Source organism: Marmota flaviventris, chromosome 15 (genome assembly GCF_047511675.1).
Source record: "Marmota flaviventris isolate mMarFla1 chromosome 15, mMarFla1.hap1, whole genome shotgun sequence".
In the NCBI taxonomy this organism is placed as follows: domain Eukaryota; kingdom Metazoa; phylum Chordata; class Mammalia; order Rodentia; family Sciuridae; genus Marmota; species Marmota flaviventris.
In genome coordinates, this window is record NC_092512.1 from 77,893,128 (window position 1) to 77,907,464 (window position 14,337).

Consider the following 14,337-nt stretch of genomic DNA (forward strand, 5'->3'; position numbering starts at 1 on the left):
CACAGTGTACAATAAAAAAGGGAAATAATCTCATCTTTCTCAAATATGTTCAAATAAACAAGAGTCCAAAAGTACTTTGGGGAGTATGTTTAAAAAAAAAAAAAAACTATTCTCTAAGCTGAATTTATACATTAGAATCCTGTTACCCGCCCCCCTTTGGTATTGGGGATTGAACTCAGGGGCATTTAAGCTCTGAACCACTGAACCACATCCCCAGCCCTTTTTTGTATTTTATTTAGAGACTGGGTCTCACTGAGTTTCTCAGGGCTTTGCTAAATTGCTGGGGTTAGCTTTGAACTGAATCCTCTTGTCTCAGCCTCCCAAGGTGCTGGGATTACAGGCATGCACCACCACACCTAGCTAGACAGTAGCATTCGTTAGACTTATTTGGTTGAAAAATATGGATACAGCATTCTGCTAGAAAATATGTAGTATGAAATATGGGTGGATATATAATTGTCAAATGATTAGAGAAAAAAGCAAATAAAATTTAAGTCAACAAGGGCATGAAATAGCCAGAAAATATTACACAAAGAAAAGATAAAATGGCAGAAATATATTCATGTATCCAGAAGTCCTTAAATAGGAACTGACATGATTTCTCAATTCATGATATTTTTAAACTGAAAAACTTAAACAGAAAAGACAAGTAAGAGGGGCATTGCTACTAAAATACTTTCTTATCTATCTGAGATTCATGTGGTACAGATACATACAAGTGCCACATATTCTAAATACCATTTCCTAATTACAATAGATCACTCCTTCAAGAAGTTGATTGCACATCTGGGGCAGGGAAAATACAAGATAAACCTGAGATATCTTGTACCAAAAATCAGTGTCTAATGAAAGCCTTTCCACAGGACACACAATAATGGGAATAGTAAGATACTTCATAAAAAGAATTATTGAAATGGAAGAGTTGTGGCAGTACAAAACACAGACATAAACTATCTCCTGACAACATTTGTTGGTACAGAGTTGCATGTAAAGAAGCATTCTAAAGATTTCATTTGTCCCAGGCACAGTGGTTCATGCCTGTAATCCCAGTGACTCGGGAGGCTGAGGCGGGAGGACAGAAAGTTCAAAGCTGAATACAGCAATTTAATGAGCCTTGAAGTAACTTAGCAAGACCCTGTCTCAAAATGAAAAATAAAAAGCCTAAGGATATGGCTAAGTGGTTAAGCGCCGCTGAGTTCAATCCAGTACCAAAATTAAAAAAGGATTTCATCTGGGCATGGATGTAGGAAGAGTAAAAGATCAGAGTGGTAGGAAGACCTAATTCTCTTGAGGCTTGTAAAAGAAGATAGAAGAACTAGGAATAACAATTTCATTAATCTAGCAAAATTTAAAATAAAATAATAGAAACAATAAATTAAATATTAAACATAAAATATAAAATATTTAACAAATCTCTCCTTTTAAACTATTTGTTGCTTCTTATTGGACTTTATGCAAATGGAATAATTTATTTTGGGGAGGTAATGCAGTACTGCAGATTGAACCCAGGATGCTTTGCAACTGAGTTACATCGTTGGCCCTTTCTAGTTTTTGAGATTGGGTTTCTCTAAGTAGTCCAGGCTGGCCTCAAACTTGTGATCCTCCTGCCGAAGCTTCTCAAGTAGCTGAGATTAGAGGTGTCACCAATGCAACATGCTGGAATCCTATACATTTTTCATTTTTTAATGTCTGATTTCTTTTATTCAACATTATCTTCCTGAGATTCATTCATACTATTAAGTACATATTTATTGCTGTCTGGTATTCCATTATACAAATAATGACACCTCACAGTTTATTTAACTACTGTTGAATAGTGAGATTGTTTTGAATTTGGGACTTATGTGACTAAATTTGCTGTGAATATGCTTTGTACATTGTTAAGTGCACATTTATTTGCATTTCTCTATAAACTATGCCAGGCATCTGACATGACACAAAAGCATTTTATTGACATCCTAAACTGTCTAAGAGATTATTGTTATTTTTTTGGTCTATTTTGATACAAGTGAACTGTGGCTACATTTATAGCAAGTTGCCTGTGACAATTTGAAGTTATCATTTTATATCCATTCTTTATCTGTTTCCCATTCTACTTTTTAAGCTTTTCCCAAGTTGTCAGTCTTTTGGGGGGGTGGAGTACTGGGAATTGAACCCAGGGGCACTTTACAACTGAGCAGCATCCCCAGCCCCTCCCCCCCCCCTTTTTTCTTTTGAGAAAGCACCTCTTGAAGTTGCTTAGTGCCTCTCTAAGTGAGGCTAGACTTGAATTAGTGATCCTTCTCCCTCAACCTCCAGAATGATTAGGATCATAGCTGTATACCATACCAGGTTTGAGTCTTTATTTATGCTTTTCCCTGTTAAAGAACTCTTCAGAAGGTCATTGTTTTCTCAGGAAAGTCCAACTCTGTTCTTCCCTTAGTATTTCCAAATGTTTCACCTTTTGGTCTCTCCATTTTCTTTTCCTCCACACTATTTGTTCCTGTCCACGAGGGTTTATTTTCTTTACTTAGCCCCTATGTTCTCTTCCAGTTTTGAAATTCTTCTTTCCTTGCTTTTGTTCATATTCTTTTCATACCTCAATTCTTACGTAAAATGCTTTCATCTTCAGAATGTTTTCATTTGTCTGTGTCTCTTGACTTTTCAATATCTTCTTACGAAAGTCACCAGTCTTCTTAGAAAAAACACCACTTTTGTTTCCTAGTAAGCTAAAATCTTCAGGGACAGAGGACTTCTTTAATTGTACTATTTACATAAAATAGTTTTAGGAATCCCATTAAATTATGCAATATGTTACATTATTCTAGAAGTTGATAATGTATTTTTAAGAAGTATGCATCTTTAAAGATGACAGTAAGGTTAGAGATGATACACATTAGTTATCAAATTATTGGGGACCCCCAGTGTTTTATTTTCCAGAAGCAACATCTTCTGGAATCCTTTTCTTAGGATATCTGCTCAGAAACACAATAAAACAGCTTTTTAAAACAATTCTTTAAAATGTGCTTATGTATTCATGAAACTATGTTCATAGACATGCAAATATGTGCATGTGAACCATTACCTTTTTTTATTGTGTTCTTTTTCTTCTTCATTATAGGAAATGTATGAAGTTGCCAAGAAACTTTGTTCTTTTTGCGAAGGTCTTGTCCATGATGAACATCTTCAACACCAAGGCTGGGCTGCAATCATGGCCAATCTGGAGGACTGTTCAAATTCATACCAAAAGCTACTTTTCAAATTTGAAAGTATTTATTCAAATTATCTGCAATCCATAGAAGACATCAAGTTAAAACTTACTCAGTATGTTTACCATTAAATGGATAATAAAATATGTAAAATGCTTTGAGAATTTATCAGTAGATTTAATTACTGTATGTTTTCTGTATGCCATATATTTGAAGTTCATTGTTTTGAGGGTTTTTTTGTACCTGGGATTGAACCCAGGGGGCACTTAACCACTGAGCCACATCCTGAACCCTTTTTATATTTTATTTAGTGACAGGGTCTCACCAAATTGCTTAGAACCTCACTAAGTTGCTGAGGCTGGCCTTGAACTTATGATCCTCCTGCCTCAACCCTCCTGAGCTTCTGTAATTACAGGCATGTGCCACTGTGCCTGCCTGTTTTGAATCTTTTTGGATAATGCTTTATACATTATAGTTTTTATAGATTTATAGGTTTATAAATTTATAATTTTAAATTTATGGTTTATTTTCTTTTACTCTATATAGAGTCTCCCATATTTTTCTTGAGTTATTTTAATTATTAAAAAGCTTAAAATACTTTTGAAATCATTTATGAAGCTGAGAATCTTTGCTCATTTCTTTCCAATAAAAAAAAAAAAGTCAAGATGTAGTTCATCTAATAGAAATGCAAAAGTTAGTAGAAAATGAAGGAGCCAGGAAAAAGTTAAGTTCCTTTTTAAGTATTGACATCTTGGTGTAGAGTTAAGACAGAAGCCATTGTTTTCACTCTTATTTAGATAGCCTTCTTGTTCTTTGCATAGAAGCACATACAATATGATTTTTTTTTATTTTAAAAAAAGGTCTATAATTAATGTAAAACTAGAACAATAATGAAACATAACACTTGTGTTCAGGGGCATATATGTACATTTTCAAGATTTTGTGTTCATGTTGGTCTGGTAGTTTTTTTATTGCCTTGACCTTGAATTAGAGGCAAGTAGCATGCATGTTCCTCTTACTTGCTTTCTACCTCTCACCTTATCTTCTCTTAGGTGTCTCTATTTTGTGGTATGAATGTTTTTAGACAGGTTTCAGCCTTAACTTGAAAGAAAATCGTGGAAGGAGAATGAATAAATTAATACTAGAAGATCTTTTAAAAGCTTATATAATAACCTTTTCAAGTAATTATATTTTTGGAAAGTTGTATTAACTGTTAATTTAGTGTAGGAACCAGCACTATTTTACACATGGTTTCGTGAAGTTATCACGATTTCATTTTCCCCATTCCTTTCGATAGCATTAATCTCTCTGTCTTTTGGGGGTGTGATACAAGAGTTATTTTGAGATTAAATTTGTTAATTTTTGTTTGTGCTTTCAGTATTTTAAATATTTCTGATTTACTTAAAGACAAACTATTGTACTCTGAGGGACTGCTCTGGTAAAGCTCTAAATTTGAATTTGTAGGCCTCAGGTTTGATAAAAGCCAAATGTCTACTTGTAGTATACTCCGTCTTGTTTTACTTTAGATTGGAATATTAGCATTAATAATAACCTCTCTGCTAGGCTTCTTATTGTGGACAGATAGCTTATAACTAGTTTATGTATAATGTAAGGGTTACTGAGATTTGTGTGTGATAATAAATGTGATTTTGTTCAAATATGCTAATCAGAGCAATCTAATTGTTTTACTGACAGATCTTTTGTATTTTAAGTTTAGGAACTGCGGTTTCAGTAATGGCCAAGATTCCACTGTTGGAGTGCCTAACCAGACATAGTTACAGGGAATGTTTGGGAAGACTGGATTCTTTAAATGAAAATGAAGGCTCAGAAAAGGCTGAGATGAAAAGATCCACTGAACTGGTGCTTTCTCCTGATATGCCTAGAACAACTAACACATCCTTGTTAACCTCATTTCACAAGTCAGTGGAGCATGTAGCTCCAGATACCACAGACGATGAAAGTGGCAAAGAAATTAGGGAATCTTGTCAAAGTACTGTCCAGCAAGATGAAACTTCAGTAGATACTAAAGACGGTGATCTGCCTTTTTTTAATGTTTCTTTGTTAGACTGGATTAATGTTCAAGATAGACCTAACGATGTGGAATCTTTGGTCAGGAAGTGCTTTGATTCTATGAGCAGGGTAAGTAATGTTAGCTTGACACTTTGTATATCAATTAACTTTATATTACTTATTATGTAATGGAAGAATGGGTATTATCTTGTAGTGAAAACAGTGTGCCTTAGATTGGATTTTCCTAGGTTGAATAAAAAATTATTTCACTTGTAATTTTATTATATTGACTAGGTTGCCTAGAAAATAGCACGTGCATTTTTTATTGAAATTATAAGACATAGTACAATGGAAGACTTAAACATCTAGGTTTCCTAATTCTTTTCAGTATCTGTTTCCTTGATGACATGCAGTAGGGTAGGTATTTCAGTCAATTAAGATGTTAGATGAGGGCTAGGGTTTTGGTTCAGTGATGGAGTACTTGCCTCACATGTATGAGGCACTGGGTTCGATCCTCAGCACCACATAAAATAAATAAAGGCATTGTGTTTATCTACAACTAAAAATAGTTCCTGCTTGAACTCTTGACATCTTAGTAAACTAATTATTCTATTTATGATTATGGATAATCAACCTTTGATTGTTTTTCTTTGTTTTGTGGTTTTGTTTGGTTGGTTCTATGGTGCTGGGGATGCTGGGCAAGCACTCTGTCACTGAGCTACATCCCCACCACTCAACCATATGATTGTGATCTGGATAATTGAAGTCTTTTTTTCTTCCTTTCTTTAATAATTAAAACTGTGCCAGGGGGCTGGGTTGTGGCTCAGTAGTAAAGCACTCACCTAGCACGTGTGAGGCTCTGGCTCAAACCTGAGCACTACATAAAAATAAAATAAGGTATTGTGTCCACCTACAACTAAGAAATATATATTTAAAAAAAACAAAAACAGAAAACTGTGCCAGAAGTCAAAACAATGCTATAGACTCTGAGAAAAACCTGAAAATGGCTTTTGAGTTTCCAAGTTTCAGTGCAAAATCTAGTAGTCATAGATTTTATTTACTTTATATGAGAAAAGGAATGATAGTCTTCTTTCTTAATGTCACATCCACTGATATCTACAGAAAATGGGAAATTAGCTATACTGTTATTAACAAAAAATATTAACCTTATTGACTTCTCAGGTTAGTGCTTACTTGTAAACTGAAGTCTTTGTGATATTTTATAATTATAATTATAATTAAATGAAAGTTTACTACTGTGAAAGCAAAAGTAAATTTTCATTTAATTATACTTGTTTTCTGTAAAATTATTTAACATGAGTTTGCTATAGTGCACCACTCTTCAATCGAATATGCATTTTAGGATAAAAATAATTTTTGTTCTCAAGCAGTGAAAACCCATTTTGTATGATAATCTCTTGTATTTTATACAACATCTGATCTATATTGCATAAAGAAGGCATTTTGCCATGATGTTTTTATTTACTTAATATTTTTCTCTTAGTAATTTAATGATATCATCAATGACGTTTTTCTATAAGATGGATCTGAATATAGGATTTCACTTCACTGGAGATGCTTCCATTTTATACACATTTTTAAAGTAGTTGTTCAAAAAAACTAACTAACTTGATATATATGGCAGCACTAGTACTGTGCTACTGAAGTAATTTTAGAAAAAAAGTTCTTCCTCTAAAAGCGAATTCTGCCTTCGGTTTCAGAGACCAATCCCATTTGCAACAGTGTTTGTAACTGTATTTTCGATGTATACTTTCAGTTGTCAAATTCGTATACCTTTCCTAGAAAATTAGTTGAGACATAGATGTTTTGGAATTTAGAATTTGAATTCACAGAGGCTCACATCCCAGCTCTGGCACTCATTTATTACTCCTGTCGTCCATTGTAAGTCACTTGGCAATTTGCATTTCCAGTTTTATATTTATGTGTATTGATGGATGCAAGTTTTGTGAATTATTAATTTGTCCCACAATTTTCATCTATCAGTAATATTTTATAATTGTTCCTTTATTTTGTAGATCCATGTTATCTTAGACTGTGTTGTCAGTAGAATGACTGTTAGATGTTTTGTTTCATATTATATCATAACAGGAAAAGTAATCCCTGGGAGTATTGTGCACATAACTTGTTTGTAAGCAGCCCACATTAATGTCTCTTCTTTCTTTCTGCAAACTTGTGATCTTATGCTTGCACTTAACCACTGAGCCACATCCCCACCTCACCCCCGCCCAACTTTTTTTATTTTGAGACAGCATATCACTAAATTGCTGAGGCTGGCTTTGAACTTGCGATCCTCCTGCCTCAGAATCCTGAGTTTCTGGGATTGTAGGCTTTCGCCACCATGCCCAGCTCTTCGGGAATATGTTTATTTGCCCTCATGGAGGAGGCAGATTTGAAGGCAGAATAGTTAAGAATAAGAGTGGGTAGGAAACTGTCTTATTTGGCTAGATTCTGTGGTACACACCTATAATACTTGAAGCTGAGGCAGGAAGGTCTGACCACAAATTCAAGACCTGCTCATCAAGCGGGACCTTCTCTCAAAATAAATAAATTTGACAGTAAGTGGAACTGGAGAATATCACGCTAAGTAAAAAAAAGGCAATTCTAAAAAAACAAAGTCTGAATGTTCTTTCTGATATATGGATGGCAAACCACAACAAGGGACGGGGCGGGGGGGGCCAGAATAGAAATTCATTGCATTAGACAAAAGGAAGTGAAGGGAATTAGGGGAGGAGGAATAGGAAGGACAGTAGAATTAATCAGACATTTTCCTAGCCTTGTATTTAAATACACAACTAGGGTAACTTTGCATCATATATGACCCCAAGCATAAGATCCTAATTATAAGTCATACTCTATGTATGTATCAATTGCCAATACATTCTACTGTCATGTATAACTAAATAGGACAAATTTTAAAAAAATATAAAGGTGGGTGCTGAGGCATAGTTCAGTGTTCAAATCCTAGTACAGGGGAGGATCGGGAGGGTAGAGTAACTTTCATTTTTTACAGTTTTTTTAAGGCAGTGATGTTGAGTGTGTATGATGTAGATGTCAAGAAAGAATCCAAGAGTAAAAATCAATGTAATGTAGCAGTAGTGTTAAGTATTAAAAGTTTGCTAGCTAATTATTAATATGATTCTGTGGTTTAAATGTACATCAAAGACTATTTTCATTATCATTACCTATGAACAAGTGGAATAAAATTATTTTATATAAACTATCAATCTCTTACATATTTCTGAATGTAGTTATATTGTACTTTCAGGTGAATTATGAAGTATAGAAACATGAGTAACCTTGGGTTTTGAGTTACTTTATCTTCCTGAAGTTTTTGCTGTTATAATTTACCTGTAGCTATAATTTGGTCCAAATTGAAATTTGAACCAAATTTAATCATTTTTTATTTAATCATATTCAGTTCTTTTCTCTCCCTAATAATCTATAGCTAGTCTTTGGTCTTCTTAATATCACAGCATGGAAATATATGTACTAATGAAAGATGTTATTATCACAAGTTTGAGAAAACATGGACAAATACTAGTATTGTGAAGTGAGTGTGCAGTATTAATTAACAATGGTTCTGTTAACTTTTTAGTGTTATTAGAAATATATCTCTTTGCTGGCTACAATAGCAAACACAAATAATCTTGGTGTCTTGGTGACTAGGACAGATGTATTACAAGCTCCAGACTAATCTTGATAACTTGTCTCAAAACCAAAAATAAATAAATAAAAAGGGGTGGGGACATAGCTCAGTGGTAGATTGTCCATGGGTTCAATCCCTAGTACCCTAGTACCACCATCGACAGTGCAGTCCCTTATTAATATGCTGCATTACTGATAATGATAATAATGAAATAATTGTTCGGTTTAACTACTTTTGTCTGCTCTTTGTATATAGGGCATGCTATACATAAAATAAAGTTCATAGTCTTTTTTTTTTGGTTGTGCTGGGAATTGAACCAGAGCCTTGTGAAGTCAGTTCTTTTGACTGTAGAGCTCAAAAGACAGCATGAAGGAGATGCTGATATTTGACTAGGATCTTTCCACAGGGAGAGATAGGGTAAAACAGTGAGCTAATATAAGTGATATTAAGAAAGGTCAGAGGTAGAAAAGCCTAGGCTTTTTGTTTGTTTTGTTTTTGAAGTAATAGGTAATTTAGTTTGAAATGGTGACAGGCCTAGGAAGATTTACTACTATCAGATCACTGAAGCATTAACTATATACTACATTTATTGCATGTTATTTATGGGCAGAAAAAGGCTTATTGTGGTTTATATTGGAAGAGGGTAAGTCAGTAATATAATTAACATGGTTAATATCCACATGTAGATATTAGTAGGCATTCAGAAGTCATCTGAGAATTTATGGACCAGATTGGGATTAAAATAGCTGTAGGAGTTACCTTCATTAGTAGTTATGCTTATTGTTAAAATCATAGAAGGGTTAGAATGAGTAAAGACCGTGTCCAGATGGATCTCCCGTATATAATGATTAGACAGAGAAAAAGTAACTAATGAAAAATGCTATTAAGGAGCCACCAGAGGAAATGTTCCCAAACTTGAAGAGTTTAAAAAAGTTTGCCTGCTATGCTGAATGTTTAAGAGCCTCAAAAGAAGCAGTGTCTTTTGATGATCTTCAACCAAGCAGTTTTAATGGAAAATCCAGACAAAAAGGTAACCAGAGTAAAATAATCTTTCAGGGGAAAGGGAACAGGGAAGATTTTTTTTTTAAGGTTCCATGAATTCCATCAAATTTATAGAATTAAGCTAGAAAACAGGAGAAATTAAAAAGTAAAAAAGTATAGTATATCAAACCAAATCCTTGAGGAGATAGAGAAGAATAAAGTTTTACTTTGTTTCTAAGATGGAGAGGTAACACTAACTAAATAAATTAATAAATATTGGAGAGAAGTTGGAATGGGTTATTATTGACCAAGCAATGAGTTTTTGAGACCTGAATCCTGCCATACTTGTAAAAGCTTAATAATAAATTTTCTTATGGATATTAAGAATTGATTGAACCTATGGCACTGAATTGAAATATGTGACTTTTAGAACTGTATTTTCTTAGTTAAGTATGATAGTATATTCCTTATCACTTGTTTTGGATTATATGCATTCTGTTGAATTTCTGTGAATAAATAACTTAGATTTCCAGTGCTTTGTTCTTCTTTTATCTTTCTGTATCGCTTTTATTTCTCTGAGGTTATACATCAAAATAGAAATGTATTTAAAGTTTTTTGCTGAAAATTTTTATTCATATGTTTCCTTGTCTTTTAGCTTGATCCAAAGATTATTCGCCCATTTATAGTTGAATGCCATCAAACAATTGCCAAACTTGATAATCAGAATATGAAAGCCATTAAAGGGCTTGAAGATCGGCTATATGCTCTGGACCAGATGATTGCTAGCTGTGGCCGGCTGGTTAATGAACAGAAAGAGCTCGCTCAGGTACCTATTTCTGACTTCTTAGGAAAAAAGATTTTGTAGTTAGTTTCTGTGTAGAATCAATTTGGTGAGCACCGTATTTTCACTTTCGTTGAGTATTGGTAATGTATTATTGTTGTTTCAATGTAATAAACAACAAGGCATATTTCTAATGGCTATCTTTGATTAAATAAATTGACTTTAGTGTACTTTAGTTGAAAGTTGAAATATAAACCATGAATGTACTTATCACAGCTGGAGGAAAGGGAGAAGTTCAACATTTTTTAATATGATAAAAGTAGTCATTGTATTATAAACATTTGAGTATCTCTGGCTCCCCCACCCCCCAAAAAAAGAAACAAAAAAATAAATAAAAGGGCAAGAAATGAAATTCTTAAAAGAACAGAAGAAAAGTAAGAAATCTTGAAGAATTGGTTAATATTTCATTTTTGGCCGCCTGTCCTCCAATACAGCAAGTACTATGGCAAGCACAGCCCCAAGCCAAATAGTTGCATTTTGTAATCAGATTCTAATGCTTGCTCTTTTCTACCTTAACTTTCCTCTGCTAGTATTTTCTGGATATTCTCTTTGATTAAAAAATATAAACAATCATATCCCCCATATTAGCTTTTTCCTTTTTTTTCCCCCAAAGTAAAACTTGTACTACATACTGATGTAGTACAGTATGACAGAAATTAGATTGTCCTTTACTAGTTTTTAGTGTCAGATTTAATTTTGTCCTTTTCAAATCTCTTTAAATTACCTTTTGCTGATAGGCCAGGACTGGGGTCATGGGGTTATTTGGAACTGAGACCAGAAGCATAGTGCCTCAGAGCTACAACCCCAGTTTGTTTGCTTACTTGTTTGTTGTTTTGGAGACAGGATCTCACTAAGCTGCCAACGCCAGCCTGGAACTTGGGATCTGTCTTAGCTTCCTGTGCAGCTGGGATTATAGGGATATGCCACCACATATGGCTAAGTCACCTTAATTTCTGAAGGATAGTTTCACTTGGTATGGAATTCTAGGATGTTTAACTATTTGTTATAGGGACTTTCTCAGCATTTGGTTTGGTTTTTAGCAGTTTTGCAATGATGTAATAAGGTGTGGCTTTTTTCTTATTGATCCTGCATTGGGCTTGCAGAGCTTCTTTAATCTGCCTTTGGTTTAATGACTTATGTCATTTAGGAAATTTCCTAGTCAGTTTCTCTTGCTTTTTGCCTTACTCACTTTGCCTTTTCCTTCGGTGATTCCAGTTATAAGTTTTTGTTGGAATGATGACTAGCTTTGGTTAACCATTTGTTAATGTCTTATTTTTGTTGTTCATTTTCCAGTTCTAAAGGTGTATATTGTTCAAATTTTCTTTGAAAATAATCTGTCTTATCCATTATCTCTATGATCACATTTTAGCACACAGTATTTAAAAAAATTTTTTATCTGTTAACTTCATTACCTGTGTCTGTTTATATTTTTTGTTTATTAGTTTTGATTGCTGAGTCTTGCCTTTTCATGTTCTTGATTATTTTTTAAAGAAAAACCAAAGAATATTATGATCTTTTGTTCTCCTAGATCTTGTATACATATAGTCATAGCCTACTGTTACTGGACAGAAAACTTTACATTCCTGATCTTTTACTGTTTCTCCTGGATCATTCATTTTTAACCCTGCCTAGAATCAGTCATTATTTAACCATTCTTCCTTTGATCATTTGGGCTATGTAAATTTTTCTTATTACAAATATTGTTTAAATATTCCAATATATATTTTTATGTCCATATTCTAATATTTTTTTCAGTCACAGTCTCAAAATGGCTAGACTAAGGTGTTTGTGCCTTTTAAATATTCATGATGTGTAATGCCTTGCAAAGAGGCAAAACCAAAATCAGTTAGCATATTCAGTAAATAATAAAAGTAATTTTCCTTTATCAATGTATTTTCTTTGAATTGCCATTTGCAAACTTTGTTTTATGTTAATACTTTTATAAGACTTTATCATAACTGAGCCAGGCATGGTGGTGCACACCTATCTATAATCCCAACTACTCAGGAGGCTTGCAAGTTCAATACCAGCCTGGGCAACTTAGTGAGATCCATCCATCCATCCATCCATCCATCCTTCCTTCCTTCCTTCCTCCCTTCCTCCCTCCCTCCTTCCCTCCTTTCCTCCTTTCCTCCCTCCCTCCCAGAGATGCTTACCCACTGAGCCACATCTCCAACCCTTTTTAATATTTTTGTTTAGGGACAGGGTCTCACGGAGTTGCTTAGGGCCTCACTAAATTACCGAGATTTGCTTTGAACTCACTATCCTCCTGTCTCAGCTTCTCAAGGTGCTGTGATTACAGGCATGTGCCATGGTGCCTGGATGGATCCTTTCTTAAAAGAAAAGTTAAAAACAGGCTGGGATATAGCTCTGGGATAGAATGCCCTTGAATTCAATTCTCAGTTTAAACAAAAGGAAAAAAATGAATTTTGTCATATCTGGATAATCCTTTGTCTATTGTATTGGTTGTATTTCTTTCCTTCTTTTCTTTTTTTTTTTTTTTAAAGAGAGAGAGAGAGAATTTTTTAATACTTATTATTTAGTTTTCGGTGGACACAACATTTTTATTTTTTTATTTGTATGTGGTGCTGAGGATCGAACCCAGCACCCCATGCATGCCAGGCGAGCGTGTTACTGCTTGAGTCACATCCCCAGCCCCCCGGTTGTATTTCAATTCAGCTGTTAAGTATGTCTTAGATAAGTTACATCTTCTGGATCTTCTTGTTTTCTTCTGATTTGAAAAATGCAACAAACTTAACTGGGCAAAAATTTCTTAATTCTAAGTATTGTTATGAATGCATTTATTACATTCAGAAAAATGCCAGATTTTTAAAATCCTGTTTGAGGACTGAATAGAGCTTAGTGGTAAAGCATTTGCTGGCATTCGTGAGGTCCTGGGTTCAATTCCTAGCACCACCAAAACAAATACTTTGTTTGAAGTTAGAGCAATTCATATTTAATAGAGATTTTTCTCTTAACTGAATGTTCACACCATTCTTGAAACAAAATTAAAATGCCCTTTAAAATATCTTTTCTCAAAGGGATTTTTAGCTAATCAGATGAGAGCTGAAAACTTGAAGGATGCATCTGTATTACCTGATTTGTGCCTGAGTCATGCAAATCAGTTGATGATTATGTTGCAAAATCATAGAAAACTGTTGGATATTAAACAGAAGTGTACCACTGCCAAACAAGAACTAGCAAATAATCTGCATGTCAGACTAAAGTAAGTGATTCTGTCATAACTAATTTAGGATCTTTTGAGTTGAAATGTATTTCTCCCCAGAGATAAAAGTAGTTATTTCCCTACCACTGTTTTTGAATATTGGTTAGTCTTGGGGTAGTCTATTTTTATAGCACATTGTCATGATTTCCTTAGCCCATCCAAAAAGACATTATTTTTAGCAAACTTTTGTGGCTGTTGACAATAATGGATTTTATTCTCTAGGTGGTGTTGCTTTGTGATGCTACATGCTGATCAAGATGGAGAGAAATTGCAAGCTTTGCTCCGTCTTGTAATAGAGCTGTTAGAAAGAGTCAAAATTGTTGAAGCTCTTAGTACAGTTCCTCAGATGTACTGCTTAGCTGTTGTTGAGGTTGTGAGGAGAAAAATGTTCATTAAACACTACAGGGAGGTATGCAATTTGATT

At 34.1% G+C, this 14,337-nt stretch overlaps 1 protein-coding gene across 5 annotated transcripts in view; it reads left to right on the plus strand.

Moving 5' to 3' along the window:
- Nucleotides 1-14,337, plus strand: part of Rb1cc1 (RB1 inducible coiled-coil 1) — a 73,337-nt gene that overhangs the window by 31,696 nt on the left and 27,304 nt on the right. For all 5 annotated transcript variants that reach the window (XM_071602368.1, XM_027932780.2, XM_027932781.2 and 2 more), the window contains exons 6-10: nucleotides 3,101-3,303; nucleotides 4,901-5,327; nucleotides 10,502-10,672; nucleotides 13,729-13,913; nucleotides 14,136-14,322. In XM_071602368.1, the coding sequence (XP_071458469.1) occupies nucleotides 3,101-3,303; nucleotides 4,901-5,327; nucleotides 10,502-10,672; nucleotides 13,729-13,913; nucleotides 14,136-14,322 (1,173 nt within the window). The remainder of the gene's footprint in view (nucleotides 1-3,100; nucleotides 3,304-4,900; nucleotides 5,328-10,501; nucleotides 10,673-13,728; nucleotides 13,914-14,135; nucleotides 14,323-14,337) is intronic.